This window comes from Miniopterus schreibersii (assembly GCF_964146895.1).
Source record: "Miniopterus schreibersii genome assembly, chromosome: 2".
Taxonomy (NCBI): domain Eukaryota; kingdom Metazoa; phylum Chordata; class Mammalia; order Chiroptera; family Miniopteridae; genus Miniopterus; species Miniopterus schreibersii.
This window is the reverse complement of record NC_138102.1, coordinates 78,441,537-78,462,948: the sequence shown is the minus strand read 5'-3', so window position 1 is coordinate 78,462,948 and position 21,412 is coordinate 78,441,537. Positions and strand designations below refer to the sequence as shown.

At 38.3% G+C, this 21,412-nt stretch overlaps 1 protein-coding gene across 1 annotated transcript in view; it reads left to right on the top strand.

The window, feature by feature from the left end:
* The window catches only part of NEK5 (NIMA related kinase 5), a 96,249-nt gene that overhangs the window by 60,020 nt on the left and 14,817 nt on the right, over positions 1–21,412 (top strand). Inside the window, 8 exon segments of the mRNA XM_081129850.1 lie at positions 1,877–2,061; positions 4,592–4,658; positions 5,970–6,086; positions 7,064–7,150; positions 8,703–8,795; positions 11,311–11,391; positions 11,628–11,696; positions 12,937–13,063. Of these exon segments, the coding sequence (XP_080985976.1) occupies positions 1,877–2,061; positions 4,592–4,658; positions 5,970–6,086; positions 7,064–7,150; positions 8,703–8,795; positions 11,311–11,391; positions 11,628–11,696; positions 12,937–13,063 (826 nt within the window).

The window sequence follows — 21,412 nt, the reverse complement described above, 5'->3', positions numbered from 1 at the left end:
AAATCCCTTATTTCATCCTCTGCTTCACCAACCTACTGTTTTTCCCTTCTTGTGCATTGTTCATTTCAGATGTTGTAGTCTTCATTTCTGACTGGTTCTTTTTTATGGTTTCTATGTCTTTTTCATGCTGCTGTATTTCTAAGTTTCTTGTAGTTGTCACTAAGTTCCTTGATCATCCTTAGAACCATTAAAAAATATATGTTTGTACTGATGTTTTTGAGAGAGAGGGGAAGGCAGAGTGAGAGAGAGAGAAACATTGATTTAAGAGAGAAACATCAATTGTCTGCTTCCTGCACACCCACTACTGGGGGTGGATCCTGCAACCCAGGCATGTGCCCTGACTTGGAATTGAACCAGCATCCCTTTGTTGCATGAGATGATGCCCAACCAATTGAGCCACACTGGCCAGGGCCTTTTAACCATTTTTTCATCTCTGTATATGGTAAATTGCTTGCTTCCATTTCATTTAGGTCTTTTGCTAGAGATTTATCCTGTTTCTTTCTTTGGGGCATGTTTCTTTGTCTCCCCATTTTGGCTCCCTCTTTGTGTTTATTTCTATGTATTAGGTAAGTCTGCCATGACTCCCAGTCTTTGTAGTGTGGCCTTATGTAGTAGGTGTCTTATGGTACCAAGTGGTGCAGTCTCCTTGATCACCTGTACTGAGTACTCCATGATTTTCCCTGTGTGGGTTATGTGGGCCCTCTTGTTGTAATTGAGTCTTGTTTGCTATTGGCCCTTTCATGTGTGGGGTCAACCTTCAGACTAGTTGACTGTGAGGATCAACCCCTGACACATGTGCAGGCTGCTATGCAGGTGCTGATTACACAGAGCAGAATTTGCTTCAGCAGGGTCTTGTGTCTGTTGAGATCTCCCTTTGAATATGCCACTAATGAAACTAATTGGTTCCTGCTCTGATGTTGTCTAAAGCTGGCCACTGGGTGTATTGGTTCTGGGACCTCTTGTGCAGGACTCTCGTGCAGGCCAATATCAGATACTGCCTGTGACTGGCCCTGAGACACCTGTTTGGAGCTACAAAGTGATGCACAGTTTTTGCCTCACTCTGCTGGGCCTGGGTGTGAGTGGAAAGGATCAAGCTGTACACCAAGACTGGTTTTTATCAGCTCTGAGCACAGGGGCAGGTCAGCAAAAGTCCCAAGGGAACCCTGAGATCTACCTCCACCAGCTGGAAAAAATCTTTTTTAATTCTAGGATTTGGAGACTCTAAAATTATTTCATTATTTATTATTATTATTTTTTTAATCTTTACCCAAGGATATCTATATATATATTTAAATATATTTTTATTGATTGCAGAGAGAAGGGAGAGGGAGAGAGAGATAGAAACATCAATGATAAGAGAGACTCATTGATTGGCTGCCTCCTGCATGCCCCTTCCTGGGGATCAAGCCGCCAGCCCAGGCATGTGCTCTGACGGGAAATGGAACCATGACCTCCTGTTTTATAGGTTGACGCTCAACCACTGAGCCATGCTGGCTGGACCTGAGGATGTTTTTTCCATTGATTTTCAGAGAGAGTGGAAGGGAGAGAAAGAGAAATAGAAACATCAATGTGAGAGAGACATCAGTTGGTTGCCTCCTGTATGCATCCAGACCAGGGCTGGGGGTCGAGCCTGCAATTGAGGTATGTGCTCTTGGCCGGAATCGAACCCTGGGCCCTTCAGTCCACAGGATGATGCTTTAAACACTGAGTCAAACTGACTAGGGCTGGAGATTCTAAAATTATTTTAATCTGAAAACAATTCTAGAGCAAAAATAACAAAAATATACCTTCAATGCCTTGTCTTAGCTAGGTCACTATCAGACTGTCAATTATTATAGATTTGTATTTTAAAAAATCTCTCTTATTAATCCCTCAGATAAAAATGGTAGAAAGGCCCAAACATGCTGGAGTGTGTGACCATTATGATTATTACTATGCTCAACTTGACTTGTTGAGGAAGAGACACCATGAACCAAGTTACCACTGTATTCCTCATAAAGATATCGGAGTTAAGGAGAATTATAGTCAGGAAGAAAGCCACAGTCAATCACCAGGCCAATGGTAATGTGATTGTCTAATTTAAACTTTGGTCCTCTGAAAACATTTTGATATATTAACATTCTTTACTCTGCAATCCTTCCAAATTCTCCTAAAATAAATAATCTAAGAAATTCCAAACTCCTCATTTCAAATACTTAATTCACAGTTCCCTTGACACTTTTAATTAATAAATTTCTTTTTATTAAAACTTTTTTTCAATTATAGTTCACATACAATATTATATTTAATTTCAGGTCTACAACATAATGATTAGACATTTATATAACTTATAAAGTGGCTACTACATTAATTTCTTGACCCTTTCCTCTCAGATCTGATGTAGCGTATCTTCTTATTCATACAGCCATTTAACTATGGGCACAGATTCCTACTCTTGAATTTTTAATATTTTTTCTTCTTTGTAGTAAATTTCACTGCCTGGGACTCATGAAGTTAGTTGTATGTGTATCATTTTCCAAAGAGATTATTAATATTCATCATTAATAATTTACTTATAATTAAATTATCATTTGAGATATATTGGAAAGTGGGATATACTTCATTCAGCATTTATATTCTTGGGATTTTTTCAGAATATGGATGTATTAAAAAGAAAATAATATAATTAAACTACTGTATGGCAGACTTTCAAAAAGTTTACTCCATAAAAAATTTCTACAAATCTACAGTATTTTCTATTGTGTATTTCACACCAATGTCAGTGTTACTGTGTTCAGAATAATTGATACCTATCCACAGCCCTGAAGACCTAAGTTTGAGAGTCATTTAAAAAAAATGATTCTGCCATCACAGGTTTTTTTTCCAGGGGTAGGAATTTGCTAAGTTTTGGTGACTGTGGTTATTTTTTATTGTTGGAATATTACACGAATAATGAAAAATATGAAAGACTATGTGATGGTAAGCCCAAAAGATAGCTAATGGAAAGATTAGCTATGGGAAAAGTAAACATTTTATTTTAAAAGATATTGGGTGCTGTTATAGTTTTATCCATCTTTATAACACATTTTCAGTGACGCCCATGGTTATCAAAAGTTGTGTGATCCACTAGCTCAAATTATAATATTCATATAGGATTTAACTAATAAATATTTTACTTAGGTGTAGCCACAATATCCCTTGCCCTTTCTCAGCCACAGGGAAAATGTCTTCCACCTTTTGTCTAGATATGAGAGCTGTCAAACTATCAATTACTTTTATTATAGATGGTTTTATCTCCCAAATTCTCACAACGTGGTAGAAAGGCCTTCTCTTTCCTGAATACTGCTGCCCATCATAGGCCCCATCCTACTGTATCCCAGGATACCTCTCTGATGACTTGACTAGTAACCCCCTCCTCATTGTTCTTCCAGGCCCTCACTCCCAGCTTTCTCTCTGTCTGCGCTCTGATTTCATGGGAATCAAGTGTTGATATACTTGTCTGGAGAAAGAGGAATCTGTATAGGGTGTGCGTGTGTGTGTGTTTGTGTGTGTGTGAAAGAGAGAGAGAGGGAGGGAGAGAAGAGACAGAGAGATATAGATATTGTTATACCCACCACTTAGGTTTCTGAGAGATATGAAGTTATATGTTAGCCTCATTTGATTCCAGCACTATAAGCATCAGACACTGGCCAGGCACCTGAACAGACCAAATCTCCTGTCATCCTTATATCAATCCCTCTGAAATAGCGTTGTGCCCATTTTATATATGAAGAACTAAGGCCCAGAGGTCCTAACAAGCCTGCCATTTCATCATATTTCTAAATCATTTCTATGAAGAAATGATACTTCATAAACTGGGGACTGCTCATCATGATGTTCCTAAAGTAGTTATTTCTGAAATGATAGTTCTGTTTTTGGAGTCCTAGAATTTACTGATATTCCAAAGAACTTTATCATATAGTTCATACTATGATCTGAAATGTGATAGTTTTTATTTAGCAATCAGAACTTATAAAAATTCTTAGCAGGAAATTCTGCAAAAAAGTTAAATATATATAGAGAGAGCATAGTTATAAACCTGAAAATGGTTTGACCAGAATTGTGCTGGAAAAATACCTTAAATATTGTGAGAGACAGCTAAAGCCTCATTTTTTTATTCATTATGCATTTGTATGCCAGCATGAGGAGTAGAGGTAAAGTGATGGGACACGATCCTGCTCTGAGGGAGCTCAGAGTGTAGTGAGGAAACAGATCAGCAACATCAGTCAAATCAGGGGTGACAACTGTAGATTAGAGACCTGCACAGAGCATGAGAAGATCCTGATATGAGTTTGTTTTCTTCCCTCCAACATATTATGGATCAGAATATTTTTCTGTTTTATTCTCTCCTGTATCCCCAGTTGTTACTATTTTTTTTTTATCTCCCTTTCTTGATTCTAAAGATCTTCTTTTCCAATGTATACATTCTGAATCTTTGAGCTACCTCTTGAACTCAGAACTTCAAGTCACAGGTGAATTGTGAATCTCATTATTAAGCTAAAAATCTACTTGTCAAATCGTGACTAAGACTAGTTAAAATTTCCACTGAAGCTGAACATTTTTATTTCCCAAGGTCTGCTGAATACCTTCAGAGGAAATTTGAAGCTCAGCAATATAAGTTGAAAGTAGAAAAGCAATTGGTAAGTAAAATACCAAATATAAGAGGCAATCAGGAATTCCTAATAGTGTTTCTGTTCACAAATATTCATGGATCCTTAAGTCAAAGTTCATTCCATATAGAAGATCAAGACTACCCTCCACATTCCTTAGTTTTTAATAGTTTAAAGAAGAATAATGGGAATAGGCTTGAATTAGGGTCTAGGAATCCTGGTTTCTTCCCTGGCTCTATAACTTGCTGTGTGACCTTAGGTAGGTCATGCAACCTCTCTGAACCTCAATTTTCTGTTCTATATATGATAGTTGTGGAGTAGATGAGCTTCCAATTCCCCTTCTGTGCTGCAATTCTTTGATTCTATTTTATTAGAATTCTACACATTAAAAAGAGTGACTATTTTTTTTACTTGAATTGAAAGTTAACCTTTACCATCAAGTATAGTGTCAAAATTTGGGGGTCAAGGGAGGCTGGATATGCATCCTACTTGTATTGCTCTTATTTTGAACTTCTAAAAAGCTCCAGTTATATTCCTCTAACCTATTCTCATGTTCCTGGGGTTACTAAACTTTTATTGAGTTTTTTTTTTAATCCTCACCAGAGGATATTTTTTCCATCGCTTTTCAGAGAGAGGGGAAAGGAGAGAGAGAGAGAGAAACACCGATTGGTTGCTTCCTGCAAGTGCCCTGACCAAGGCCAGGGATCAAGTCTGCAACTGAGGTATGTGCCCGTGGCCAAAATCAAACCCAGAACCCTTCAGTCCGTGGGCCGACGCTCTAACCACTGCACAAAACCAGCTAGGACAACTTTTACTGAATTTTAATTTAACAATTATAATTTTCCAGTTCAGAAAATGAATCTAGGTATATGATAGCATAAAGTATTGCTTGCTTTGGGTAAACAACACAAATGGTTTTATTAATTTTCTTTAATTTTTAAAAATATATATCTTTATTGATTTCAGAGAGAGGACAGGAGAGGGAAAGAGAGATAGAAACATCAATGATGAGAGAGTCATCATTGATCGGCTGCCTCCTGCACGCCCCTGACTGGGGATTGAGCCGGAAACCCAGGCATGTGCCCTGACTGAGAATCAAACCGCAGTCTCCTGGATCCTAGGTTGATGCTCAACCGCTGAACCACACCTGGCCAGGCAATTTTCTTTAATTCTTTAATGTTTTGTACTTAAGAAAAATTTACTGCTCACTCTAAAAAACTCCCAAATATTGAGTTTAATTGGTGATATAATAATGCTTGTTTAAAGGAAAAGGTCAAGGTCAGATCAAAATATGTTTCCTAATGCAAGTATGTTTTACAAATTATTTCATTCAAATAATAGGGTCTTCGTCTATCTTCTGCTGAGTCAAATCACAACAAGAGACAAGAGCTGAGAAGTAATGGAGAAGAACCTAGATTCCAGGAGCTGCCATTCAGGAGAAACAAAATGAAGGAACAGGTTAAAAACAGTCTGGTTCCAGGGCAACCTTTGTACTTATATCATTGTCTTTGTACTGTAATAGGGTGTTACTTTTAGTGTCTATGGTACGTGCCTGAGAGAGTCTTTTGCACAAATACTTGTTGGATATGCTTGTGTGAAGCACCATGCTGGGGATTTTAGGGGGTACAGAGATGTATATTTCACCTTCTCTGAGAATTCAGCGTAGCTAAGTTCATAAGGCTTTTTACTTTGGATTGATAAAGTAACTGCCATCATTAACAGTTTTGAATTTGTATTAGTTACCTAGGGCTGCCTTAAAGCACAGTAAACTGGGTGGTTTAATATAACAGAAATTTATTGCCTCACAGCTCTGGAGGCTAGAAGTCCAAAATCAAGGTGTTGGCAGGGCCAAGCTGCTTCAGGAACCTATAGAGGAGCCCTTCCTTGCCTCTTCCTAGCTTCTGGTGGTTTGTCAGCAATCTTCGGCAATCCTTGGTTTATAACTGCATATTGTATTCTCTGCCTTTGTCACATGGCATTCTCCCTGTGTGTCTGTCTTCACATGGCCATCTTTTAAAAAGGACACCAGTCATACTAGATTAGGGGCCCACTCTACTCCAGTGTGACCACCTCTTAGCTTAGCTAATTATGTCTGCAATGATGTTCTCCAAATAAGGTCACATTGAAGGTACTGGGCATTAGGACTCCAACATATCTTTTCTGGGGAGAGAAAATTCTACCCATAAGAGGATTATATATAAAAGTAGGATATATATAGTAATTGTATGTCACTAACACATTTGAGATTATATATAAAACTATCACAGGGAGTGAAGTACCACAGTCAAAGCATAAGGCAGTCATCATCTTTAGGAGCAACAGGTTTTCTAATTCTGATTCTATATCACACATTTTTAAACTGTAGGCTGTATAGAGATTATTTTGTTAAGTTGTTCACAGACATTTAAAATTTTTGGATTGGGATTGCTTTCTAGGAATATTGGAAGCAGTTAGAAGAAATACGCCAACAGTACCACAATGACATGAAAGAAATTAGAAAGAAGATGGGGAGTGAACTGGAGGTAAATAAGTTCATTCTCCTAAAGGAAAAATCGTACTATTGATTTAGAGCTAACTAAATTGAGCAGGTATTAAAAGTAATGATCTCAGAGAAAAGACAACAGTTTATCATGCAAACTCTTTTTAATAGGAAAGCTGTCAGATCTAATTGAAGCTTTGCTTTGTTGTGGTTTACTTGAGGCTACACAGATGATGAGGGTATCTGACATTCTCAGTTAGGAATGGTGATTATGAAAAATGCTTGTTAAGTGTCTCTCTCATGAATCAGTCAATAACTACTGACTGAGCAGCCACACTACACCAGAACTGGATTAGATGCAGTAAGTAAATTCGTGCCCATAAGGTGGGGGAAAAACTAGCATTTACTGAATTCAACCATTGGAATAGTCTTATATGCCAGGGTAAAATTCTAAAATTTGTATAAGGCAACATTTGAGTGCAGTTGAGATGATTCTTGAAAATCCCTTAAAGGCATCACATTGGAACTCATTCTTCCACCTTTTAAGTCACTGCTTTTTCAGTAGAACTCCTGATGAAATAGCTGGCCTATGTTTGGAGACCACGTTATATAAAGAATGCATGATATTTAAATATGAGAAACACCCTCTGTGCCCAGAAATGCTCCTCCTATGAGAGGCCTGTGGGCACTGAGACTGGACGAGACATAGCTGGGCTCCCACCTTACTGGCACTTGGGCTGCATACTCATTGAGTAAACCATCCGCACTGCTTGCTGAAATTGATCTTTTTCTCTCTCCCCATCTCCCCCACCCCCCCTGAGAACCTGTAGATAAATTAATACAGGTGGAATGAGCATATGATACAATTCACTTGTATGTACCAGAGCTTCACATGCTTTATCTCATTTACTCCCTATACAGAGAAGTTAAGTAACTCTCCACAGAAGGCAGACTAAATAAACACCTGATTCTAAAACCTCTACTCTTTCTAGCATATGCTCCTCAAAAATAGTTGGAAAGATAAGACACACATATATAAAGCAATTTTTGAATAAGACTGAATGTAGTTAAGCTCTGTAGGTGCATAGGAGTAAGGATAAGCAGGATGAGGGTTTTCATGGAAGAAGAAAGGTGGAGCCTAAATCGGGTCTGAGAAGGAGTAGAGTTCAGAGAGGCAGGGCTGAGGAGGGGGCATTCTGAAAGAACCACGCAGAGGTGCAAATGGAGACGGGAGGTGCTGGGAGGGGCGGGTTGGAGGTGGTTCTCTTCAGAGCAGAGGCTTGGTTAATTGTGGGGAGCCTCATACCATCATCAGCCTTATTTTTAAAGTAGGTCTGTGATAGGAAACCTGAGTCGAAAGATGGAGTGGATATTTCTAGAGAGACCATGAAATAAGCACTGGGAAACTGGGGAGTACCAAGGCAGTCGTAGTGAAAAGGAGCCATAAAGAGAGCTCTATCCAGCCACTGCCATCGTGCAGCAAGTGAAAAGAATTTCCTCACTAGATCCCATTTGAACCCTGGCCAAGATTCATTAAGTAGCCTTCAGAACTGATGCAGAATCAATCTGTTGACTGTGTATAATTTGTGTTAAAGGAAGACTCAAAAATAAGTCATAAAACTTATCTGGTGAAGAAGAGTAACCTGCCTGTCCACCAAGACACACCTGAGGAAGAAGCACCTGTGCAGGTGATGGTTATTGTTAGATGTCTATATGTTTCCCAGTGAGTTTCCCTGGCCTGGTGATTCTTACCTCTCAGAGTGAAGTATAATCATGTGGAAAAACATTTAAAAACTCCAATGCCTGGTCTGGGGTGGGGCCTAGGTGTCCTGCTTTCAGAAGCTGAGTGGGTGATTGAGTGAGCAGTCAAGTTTCATAACTGTTCTCGCGAATGTATGAAAATTCAGCTTTCTGGATGGTATTTGAGTCAGGATCTCAGACACATTGGTCAGGAAATCTGAAAGTTAACTTTTCTTCTGTTTCAACCTTACATTTTTGGAGGGAGCGCTGGTCAGAGCTGAATTGTCAAATGGCTCTTAAGAGAGTTTTTTTTTTCCCTGGAGGTCTTTTACTTTTATATTCAAGGTGCCTCAGGGCTTGAGTAAGGGCAAGTGAGAGAAACCAGTGTTGAGTGAAGGCCGAAAGGCCTCTTTGGATGTTTTCATTTGTGAAAGACCCTGGGACCTTCACATGACGCCAAAGAGATCTAAAGTCGACTGGGGTTGAATTTGCACCAGTGAGTGGATGGGACTTAGGAGTCTAAGATAGTTGTATTTTAAGGAAAATAAAGCAATATGATACTTGTACAGTTGAGACAACCAGACTACATAATCAAATCAGACAACCAACTTCACAACTATAATAAGATAAAATGTCACAGTCTTGTTCCCTAGTTCATAATATTTCAAGGCAGAAAAACACCCTTCCAAGGTAGCAGGGCAAACAACTAATAATGATTCAAACTGACACATGCTTTATGTGAAGTATACAGAGGCTGTGGTAATACAGATGAAGCAGTAATTGATTCTAAAGAAGAGATGATGGAGACCTACTGTGCAATGGTGGAAAGAAGAGAGCATTAAAAACACACACAGAGAGACACCAAGGAGAGTCATACATTTCTGACTTGAAAGGGATAGTACCATTTCCTAAGATGGGGAAGAGAGTGGGGAGTGAGCTTGTGGTGGGGGCTTCCCTTTGGCCCTGGCCAGTGTGGCTCAGTTGGTTGGGCATCATCCTGTGCACTGAAAGGTTGCTGGTTTGATTCCCTGTCAGGGCACATACCCAGGTTTTGTGCTCGATCTCCAGTGAGGGGCATGCAGGAGGCAGCTGATCCATGTCTCACTCTCAGATTTATATATCTCTCTTTCCCTCTCTCTAAAAAACAAAAAAACAATTAAAAATCTTAATAAAAAGAGAGAGAGTTCTCATTGGACATGTTGATTAGAGACGATCTGCGATTGCATACCTGCTTTGAGGCTTTTGGCCTGCTGCTCCCTCTGATGAACTAGGCTTCACCAGACTGTCATATGCCAAGGTCCAATATTATTCCAGGGCTTAAAGCAAATACCAAATAGTCTTTTCCCTCATTGCTCTCACCCCCATACTCTATGCCATTACCCTATTTTATTTCCTTTAGGGCACTTAACACTTTCTGAAATTATGTTATTACTTTGTTAATTTATTTGTTACCTATCTTACTCCAGTAAGTCCTGTGTCAGCAGGGACCTTTTGGTCATATTCACTACACTAGCCTGTGGACAGTGTCTGGCCATAGTGGGTGCTCAATATGAATTTATGGAATGAATATTGAAGTGAAGATGATGCTGAGTTGGCAATTGATTATGTGAGTCTGAAGCTCAGAGGGGAGGAAGGATCAAACCTGAAGATACAAGTTTAAGAGTCATTGCATAAAGATAGCTCTTAAATCCATAGTAATTAGTCGGACCCTTTTGTATTGAGGGAGAAAGGGGCAGAGGGCCCAGGGCCGAACCCTAGAAAAGCTCAGCATTTAAAGTTCACCTCTCAAGTTCACCTCTCAATGTTTCTTTGAAATTATTATTTTTTAAAAATATTTTTATTGATTTCAGAGAGAGGAAGAAAGAGGGAGAGAGAGAGAGAAACATCAATGACGAGTCATTGATTGGCTGCCTCCTGCACGCCCCCTGCTGGGGATTGAGCCCACAACCTGGGCATGAGCCCTGACCAGGAATCCAGTTGTGATCTCTTGGATCATAGGTCAGTGCTCAACAGCTGAGCCACACCAGCCAGGCTCTTTGAAATTCTTGTCAAGGTTTAGGTTTGTAGCCCTCTCCTTCCTTTATACTATAATGAGCTGTGTACTTTTCTTGTTTTCCTGATTAAGATCATAAACCTCTTAAGGAAAGGATCCTATAGTCAAAATTACATTTTTTGAATTAACTTAGGTTGTATTGAACTAGACTAGAGTGATAAGCATTATTACATTATGGATTTATACCCATTGCAATGCCAGTATTAAGTGTATATTTTGGGTTAATGGACACTGTCCCCAAGTTCTAGTGAATTATTAGTAACGGCATGTTTATATTCTCAAATCAATCATCACATTCAATCCAGAAATCAAATAATGTAAACATACCATGCTGTGATTTCAAGAGATGTGAAAACATAGTTGTTTGATCAATATTAAATCTGTATATCAATTTTTCTCTAAACTTTCAGGGTATTGAAAGAGACTTGAAACAAATTAGACTTCAGAACATAAAGGAAAGTAAAATTCCAGAACAAAAATATAAAGCTAAGGTAATAAACATTTTGTCTTTGGTTTCATATTAAGAAGCTGGCTGGGGGCAGGGGCCGCCCATCCCTTGCAATCTGGGTTGCCTACAAGATTTTTTCTTCTACTAGTTTATGGAATTGCTTTATTCTATAATGTTAGACTATTGCTTTTAAGTGTCTATAATGTCAAATAGGGAGTCATAATTTGAAGGTTTTTATTGGATTGCTGAACTAAGATTTTTTTTCTTGCTTTCTTCTAGAGAGGGGTAACGTTTGAAATTAATTTAGACAAATGTATTTCTGATGAAAATACTCCCAAAGAGGAAGAGGTATGTCATTAAATATATATTTCCATTAGTAGGCATGAGAAAATCAGTGCCTTAGTAGCATGTTTCATGAAATTTTTTCATAGGGGAAGGGGAATTTTCTTAAATCTTCCTGGAAGGATTCCTGGTGTTCAAATAAGTGTTCCAAGTACTTCATCCTCCCAATCTTTTTTTAATTGAGAAGATTCCCTTAAATGGATCATTCCAATTTAACTTATTTTTCTTTTATAAAGCATCTACTTTCCTACAATATTAACTTTTAATCATAGCCTAATTAAAATAGAAGACATAATGTATAGTCAACAACTAATATACTTATCTAAAAAAATTGAGCAGGTACCCTGAAACCATACACATTTATTTTAGGTCTTTGTACTGGTCTTTGGGTAAAGCTCAGTTATTTTTATAAGTGATTAACCGGCAATGACATTAGGGTTCACTCTTGGGGTTGTACATGCTACAGGTTTGGGCAAATGTATCATGTACCCACCATTGCAATATCATGCCGAGTATTTTCACTGCCATAAAAACCCTCTGGGCTCCCCCTATCTTTCAGATTTTTACTAATATTTTGCTACATAAGACTTCATTAGAGTGGTGATAATTAGCGCTTGCCCTTATTTAACCATTAGGCCTCTAAGTGTCCCAGAGCTGTGAGTATCAGAGGGGAGCAGATATGGAGACTGCTTCTGGGTTGGAACCTGAGGAGTGATACACCCACAGTGCTTCTGTGAAGTGAGGTGCTAACGCTGGCCTGCTAGAATAAAAGAAGAGAGTCAAAAAAGTTTTATCTACCGATCTTTCATCCTTTATTATTCTATACTTAGGTATGCTTGAACCACAGTGATCATTTTTGTATTGATTATGGAATATGTATTAGAAGCAGTTTTAGGGACCCAATTAGGAATGTTGTGTACTTAAAACAGGGCATAGAGCAGGTAACCTTGAGAATTCTGTAAAATGAACTGTGGTAGAATAATATTGAAGACAGGAAGTCTGGATAAAAATAAGTTGCCATATGATCAGTGGTTGTCACTACTGACAAGGAAAATAAATGAAAATATTCTTGTTCCTATCGTGTTTCAACATAGTTCCACTTTTAAAACTTTACTGATTTATTTGTTTAATATAGATATATTAAATATTTGCCAAATATCTTTGTAATTGTTATTACTGGGAGCACAATTTTTTTCCCCTTCAAAATATGGCTTATTTCTCTTGAAACACTATGGAATTGCTTTAGGTCATGGACATACTAAATGAAACTTTGACCTTTGAGGACGGAATGAAGCTTAAGGAAAATAAATGTATAAAGGAGAGTGATGATTATACAGATGAAGCCTTTGAAAAACTCTGCTGCTCAGAAGCAGGTATGTGTACCTTAAAATTTATAGATGAGAAGGAACTGTCTATTAGCAGTTCATCTCACATTCTCTCCTGTAGCATCCCTGTCACCTGCCCCCTTGCTGTCCCTGAGCTGGGCAGAGACCTTTCCTACCCCCACAGGGTCCACGCTGCCTGAGACTCAGCCCTCCTCTCTTGCTCCATCCATACTGTCTCCTTGGATGCTTTCACCTGCTCCTTTAGCTTCAGTTTTCTCAGCCAGCAGCTCCACATGCATCTATTTTTTTCATTAACTGCTGGAAAGCTCCCTGGACAAGTCCCACTAGCATCTCAAACTCAACATGTGTGCAGTCAAACTTGTGTGCGTTTTCTTCTCAGTGATCCTTTACTTTGGGTAATGCTGTCCCCAGGCTGACAGTTCCTGCTGTTCAGGGTGGTTTCTACTCTGAGATATCTCTGGTGATCTCCTCTGCCTCTGGTTTAGGGTCCTGTCTTCTCTGAGAATTGTGTGTGGTAGAAAATGCATGGGCTTTGGAGACAAGCGGGAGTTTGAACCTCAGCTGGCACGGCCACTTTCTGATTGTGTGGCCTCTCACAAGTTCCTCTCAACCCTCTGCATCTCAGTTTCCTCCTAGGACCAGGGATGACTGTTCATGCCACACAGGCTACTATGAGGACTAAAGTGAAATTTTGTATATGAAGTACTTGGCACATGCTAGGTGCTTAATTTTCCCTTTATTTTCCTTTCCCTTCCTTTATTCCATGCTATTTTCCCTTTCTCTTCCCCTCGCCAAATTGCCTATGTGTCCTTTTCTCTAGTATTTCCCTTTCATTCTCTAAGTGACTGCTAGTTATCATACTATTAACCTACTCAAAAAAATTATTTTTTGTTTTGATAATGCCTGTAGGATACAGTCCATTCCATATAGTTTCGCATTCGACACTGAGTGGCCTGATCCTGTGGTGGCCCACCTTTCTTACCACAGCACCCCCTCTTTCCTTCCACCGACAATGGGATCCATACGTAACTATGTGAGCATTTACACACTCTGGCTTGGCTCAACTTCCACTTCCTAGAATAATACACTTTGCCTCATTTCCATCTGGAAAAATCTTTATTCCATTCAGCAGGCTTCTTGATAATCTTCCCTGTACCATAGACTGTGCTCAGTGGTAGGGAATCTCAAAGGTGAATGAGACCTCAAAATCACAGAGGTGTCATGAACCAAGAAAGGAAGCACAAATGTCTTCTGAGTCCAAAAGGCTAATCATTGTTGGAGTGTGAACTGGCTGGAGATTCACAGAAATACCCACTCCTACATAGCCTGTAATGCCAAGGAGCTTGGACTTTACTTTTTGTGATGACTTTCAGTTAAAGGGAATTAAATCCTATTTGTGATGGAGAAAGATCATGCTGGCTGCAGCGTGGAGGATGGAATGGAGGGGTGGGACCTAAGGCAGGTGAAGAGTCCAGGTGGGAAAAGATGGGTGCATAGGCCAGGAGAGTGCAATGAGAATAGACACGGAGTGTGAACCACAGAGTAGGGGGCTTGTGGAAGAGAAGAGAGTCAAGGATCCTCCCAGTTCTCTAGTTCATATGAATGAAGCTGTCAACAACCAAACAGGCATATACAGAGATATTGTGGATTCGGTTCCAGACCACAATATAATAAATATTACAATAAAGTGAGTCGCAAGAATTTTTAGTTTCTCAGTGAATATAAAACTTATGCTTACACTCTACTTGTAGTCTTTTAAGTGTGCAATAGCATTATGCTTAGAAATACAATGTACATACCTTAATTAAAAAATAGTTTATTGCTAAAAAATACTAACCATCATCTGAGCCTTCAGCAAGCTGTATTCCTTTTGCTGGTGGAGGCTCTTGCTTTAATGTTGATGGCTACTGACTGATCACAGTGGTGACTGCCGAAGGCTGGGTTAGCTTTGGCAATTTCTTAAAATAAGACAACAGTGAAATTTGCTACATCGGTTGACTGTTCCTTTCACAAGCAATTTCTCTGTAACATGCAGTGCTATTTGATAGCGTTTTACCAACAGTAGAACTTAGTTCAAAATTGGAGTCAATCTTCTCTGATCCTGCTATGGCTTTATCAACTAAGTTTACATAATATTCTAGACCCTGTGCTGTCATTTCAACAGTCTTCACAGCATCTTCACCGGCAGTGGATCCTATCCCAAGAAACCATTTTCTTTGCTCATCCATAAAAAGCAACTCCTCATCCATTAAAGTTTTATCATGAGATGATAGCAATTTGGTCACACCTTCAGGCTCCACTTCTAATTCTAGTTCTTTTGCTGTTTCTACGACATGTGCAGTTACTGCCTCCACTGAAATCTTTTTTTTTTTCTTTTCTTTTTTCCACTGAAATCTTGAACCCCTCAAAGTCATTCATGATGGTTGGAATCAACTTCTTCCAAACTCCTGTTAATGTTGATATTTTGACCTCTTCCCATGAATCACAAGTGTTTTTAATGGCATCTAGAATGGTGAATTCTTTCCAGAAGGTTTTCAATTTACTTTGCCCAGATCCATCAGAGAAATTGCTATGTATGCCCACTATAGTTTTATGAAATGTAGTACTTAAATAATAAGAGTCTTGAAAGTCAAAATTACTCCTTGATTCATGAACTGAAGAATGGATGTTGTGTTGCCAGGCATGAAAACAACATTAATCTCGTTACAAATTTCCATCAGAGCTCTTGGGTGAGTCATAGTCAATGATCAGTAATACTTGGAAAGAAATCTTTTTTTCTGAGTAGTAGGTCTCAACAGTGGGCTTAAAATATTAAGTAAACCATGTTGTAAACAGATTAAGTAAACAGATGTGCTGTCATCAGGCCTCGTTGCTATATTTATAGAACTCAGGCAGAGTACACTTAGCATAATTCTTAAGGGCCCTAAGATTTTTGGAATGGTAAATGAGCATTGACTGCAACCTAAAGTCACCAGCTGCGTTACGTTAGCCTTTAACAAGAGAGTCAGCCCATCCTTTGAAGCTTTGAAGCCAGGCATTGATTTCTCTCTAGCTATAAAAGTCCTAGATGGAATCTTTTTCCAACATAAGGTTCTTTTGTCTTGTCAATCAATTTTGACTAAGAACTGCAAGGCAAACAAAAGCTTTATTTAGGGGTCTTTTTTAGGAATTGTAATCCAGGAGACACGCATTTGGGTAGAAACCCCAACTGTGTTCCAGTGGGGGGGGCAGAGTTTATAAAGACAGAAAAAGGGGGACTTTTAAAAGGATTACTTAAGTTGTTTTGAAAGAGCTGTGGTTGATGCTAGCAAGCAGGCTTACACTATGCCATACATGATCAATTGCTTATGTTTATTGGTAGGTAAAAATTTTACTTTTTAATGGAGAGTTCAGTGTGCACAGCCAGTTCCAGGAACTGTATCAGGACATTCAAAAGTTCAGTTTCACATGGAAGGGGTTAGCTCAGGTTTCCAGAGGCCTCCCAGCTTCGTTTTAGATTGTTCTCTTGACAACATCTGCTCCATTTGCTGTTTTGTTGTTGTTTTTTCAGCCTACATTGAAAATCTGTTGTTTAGCCACCTTCATTAATTGTCTTAGCTAGAACTTCTGGATAACTTGCTGCAGCCTCTACATCAGCACTTGCTTCACCCTGCACTTTTATGTTATGGATTTGGCTTCTTTCCTTCAACCTGATTAACCAGCCCCTGCTAGCTTCAAACTTTTCTTCTGCAGCTTCCTCACCTCTCTCAGCTTTCAAAGAAGTGAAGATCATTAGGGCCTTGCTCTGGATTAGGCTTTGGCTTAAGAGAATGTTGTAGCTGGTTTGATCTTCTATACAGACCACTAAAAGTTTCTCCATATCAGCAATAAGGCTGTTTCCTACCATTCATGTGTCCTCTGAGTAGCACTTTTAATTTTCTTCAAGAACTTTTCTTTTGCATTCATAAGTTGCTAATTGTTTGGTGTAAGAGGCCTGGTTTTTGGCCTATCTTGTCTTTTGACATGTCTTCCTCACTAAGCTTAAGCTTAATCATTTCTAGCTGTTGATTTAAAGTGAGAGATGTGTAACTCATTCTTTCACCTGAACACTTAGAGGCCATTGTAAGGTTATTAATTGGCCTAATTTCAATATTGATGTTTCTCAGAATAGGAAGTCCCGAGGAGAAAAAGAGAGATGGGGAATAGCCAGTCAGGTGGAGTAGTCAGAACACATACTATGTTTATTAAGTCTACTTCCTTATCTGGGTGCAGTTTGTGGCACTCCAAAATAGCTACAATGCTAACATCAAAGATCGATGAATACAAGTCAGTAATGTTATGATAAGTTTGCACGATGCCCGATGATTACTAGACTTAATGTGGTGATCACATTTTAAGGTATATAAATGTTAAGTCACCATATTGTACACCTGAAACTAATATAATATTGTATGCCAACTATACTTACATTTTTAAAAATTATGATTACAGATCACCATAACAAATAATAAAGTTGAAAATATTGTGTGAATTACCAAAATGTGACACATAGACATGTAGTGTACAAATGCTGTTGGGAAAATGGTGCTGAGAGACTTGCTGGACTCATGGTTGCCACAAACCTTCAATCTGTAAAAAAAAAAGGCAATATCTGCCAGGTGCAATAAAGCATAGTGCAATAAAACTAGGTATGCTTGTATATCATGTACAGCAAGATCAGTAGAGATCATGTAATGATCTATATTTGGAAGATATTGAGATTTATGTCTTTAAGAGCATTAGTTGGAGATGTTTAGAAGACACTAGCTGTATAATACCTAAGCCCTGGGGCTAATTAGGGCTTCTTTAGCCTATACACAGTATTTCAACCTTGGTGATGGTTGGAAATACCTAAGCAGAGGAACTAGAGTGAGAAGGAACTTGAGCTTAGGACAGACCCTAGTAATATTTAGACAAGTTTTGAGAGAATCAGGAGAGTAAAGCCAAAGAAAGAGAGAAAGTTCTAGAAGGAGGTAGAGGGGTTGGCAGCATTAGCTGGAAGAGAAAGGCCAAGTGAAGCAGGTTGAATAACAGCGTGGGATTTGGCCATCAGGAGCCTTTAGTGCCTCAGTAAAAGCAGTTCAGTGAAAGGGTTTATTCAAAGGTTATTTTTTGCATAAGTTTGCTGGGAAGAGAGGAGTGGGTTGTATGTCTCAAAAGACATAGCTGCCCCTTTTTTTTGTAATCCTCACCCGAGGATACTTTTTCCATTGCTGTTCAGAGAGAGTGGAGGAGGAGAGAGAGAGAGACAGAAACATCGATGCAGAGAGACACATTGATTGGTCGCCTCCTTCACGCGCCCCAACCAGCACTGGGGATCGAGCCTGCAACAGAGGTACTTGCCACTGGCCAGCGTAGAACCTGGGACCCTTCAGTCTGCAGGCCAGCTCTAACCACTGAGCCAAAGCAGCTAGGGCTGCTTTTTTTTTTCTTTCCTGAAATGCTTTATTCTTTTAATCAGTACACATTATATTAAGTATAGAATTTCCTTAAAAGTTAACAAAGAATGCTAAGTTTCACTGTTAGGACACTGATATAGAGAAGGAAACATCTGGCTCTTTTGACTTCCCTTTTTACATTTATCCAAGTCCAAGGAGACTCTCATGTTAAGGTTCTTCTGTGCTATTTTTGTCCAAGTTGTGACAGCTGTTTTATGAACGGTGTCACATTAAAAAATTCACTGCAGCCATATAAAATGTGTTTGCCTTGTTTCCCCTCTATGTAGTCAATAAGATTTTGATATTCAATGTAGTTGCCTCCTCCCACCACAAAAACAATTGCCTCTTGGAATGGATTTTTGTTCCTCAGAACTGAACTGTCATTGCCCCATAGCAATTTGGGATCAAAATATCTAAAGTCATCAGTTTCAGGGTTTGACTTCATCTCCACGCGATTGTCTAAAATACGAGTAACAAGAAGATTTTGCTGTTTCAATACCAGGTTCTTCACTCCTTCCATCACAAATTGTGAGCTATTCATGACTCACGATAAAAGACCCATTGCTTTAGTGGTAGTGTTGCCATAGCTGGCAGGAGCTGAGGCCATTTAGGCAAAAGCCTTCCACTGTTTGATACACTGTCAGGGATTAAGGTTGCATCCTGCATCAGTTAAAGCTTTTTTGTTTTGCTCCAAGTCAGCCTCAGAAGGTACCTGCTGTGCGCTTATATAATTGATAAGAAACAGCCTCATTTTATCTTCTGTGCCCTTTTTTTAAATTAAAAAAAGTAAACTGCATTATTATCAGGCTGAACAATTTTTCCATATGCTTATTAACCATCTATAATTTTGTTGTGCGTTATGTGCTCATGTCTCTTATTCATTTTTCCCTCTGAAAATGACCTGTTTTTTTAAAACAAGACATTTAAATTAAACCTTTGCCTGTAATATGTATTGCAAATATTTTCCACAATTGGTCTTCAGATCTGATTTACAGTAACAGTAGCAAATGTGTGTGTGTATATGTGTGTGTGTATATATACATATATATATATGATTTAGGAATAAACTTTACAAGAATTGTTCAGAGTATATGAAGAAAGTCGTAAAACTTGAGGTATTTAAACACCACTTGAATAAATAGAGAAAAATAACACTGTTATATATTGGAAGTATTCTTTCCAAATATATGGATTTTTGACAATTTCAATAAAAATCACAATAGGATTTATGTATTTATTTATTTGCTTGTTTGTTTATTTGTGGTGCGAGGACATCTTGACAGATTGGAGGATCTTGGAGACCGGTAAAGTGTCTCTTACCCTTCTAAATGACAAAATATGTAAATCATAGTCATTAAACAATATAATACTAGCACCAGAATAGATAAAATAGTGAAAAGAAAAGATAGATTAGAAACAAATCCTAATATGTATCATAATATAGTGAATGCTAGAAGTCACGTAACAAGTCAATGGGAAAAGAAAAGATTATTCAAATAAATGCTGCTGGTTCAATTGGTTGACAACTTGGGGAAAATTGTGAAATCAGAACCTATATAACAATGCAGCAAAACAAATTCCAAAAAAATCAGTTTATATGTAAAAAGAAAAAGGAGTTATATATTAGTAAATGAAATAAAGAAAAATGTAGGTGAGTACTTTTTTTTGGATAGGGAAGAACTTGCTATCTAAAATAAATAGGAAAAAAATCACAGAATAAATTATTAATAGATTCAACTTTAACAATGAAAAGCTTTGGTAGAGCAAATAATACCAGCTCCTAGAACTGTCACTTTCAGTGATTTATCTAGGGTAAATAATCATAAATGTCCACAAAAAATTTAGCTACAAATGAGTTCATTATAATATTATTTGTAATAGTGAAAACTCTCTAGCAACTTAAAAATCCAGCAAAAAAATTCAATTATTATATGTGAGAAAATACTATTGCTTTAAAATGATTGTATAGAAGAATATTTAACAATCTGAATATGATACATTGCTAATTGAAAACAGCAAGTTATAAAAAGGTGTATGGTATGTGGCCCATTTTTTGTTTCAAAACAAAGCAAGAACTATATGCAGGGGAAAATTTTTGAACTTCTAATAGTCTGGACAGTGGAATTATGGGTGATTTTTATAGTCTTCTACTTACTTGATTTTTTAATTTCCTAGAATGAAATATGGGAATAAATAAGGAAAAGGTTAACACAAGTTATATTAAAGTTGAGATACTGGACCAAAATTCATTTCCAAGGAAACTGACTAAAGTAAAAGTTCTCACCTTGCTGGTGTGCTCAGTGGTTGAGCATCAACCTATGATTCAGGAGATTGTGGTTTGATTCCCCGTCAGGGCACATGCCTGCCTTGTGGGCCCCATCCCCAGTGGGGGGCCGTGTAGGAGGCAGCCGATCAATGACTCTCTTATCATTGATGTTTTTATCTCTCTCTCTCCCTCTCCCTTCCTCTCTCTGAAATCAATAAAGACATATTTAAAAAAAAAAAGTAAAAGTTCTCATAAATGCCTCAAGGAATTTGTCCTTTTGTGTCACTAATATTTCTTTAACATTTAGATATATTGGCTGGCTAGTCAATCAAATGTTATTAATAAAAGTAAAACAATTTCAAACCTGTTCATAATTTCTGCCTTATAAATATGATCTATGTCTTAGTCAATCCAGGCTGCTATAGCAAAATACCATGAACTAGGTGGCTTATAAACATTTATTTCACAGCTCTGGAAGCTGGAAGTCTAAGATCATGGTGCTAGTAGATTTGGTGATTGATGAGGGTCCAATTCCATCTTTTTGCTGTGTCCACACATAGCATAAAGGGTGAGGGAACTCTCTGGGGTCTCTTTTATAAGGGCATTAATTCTGTTCATGAGGGCTTCACTCTCATGACCTACACACCTCCCAAA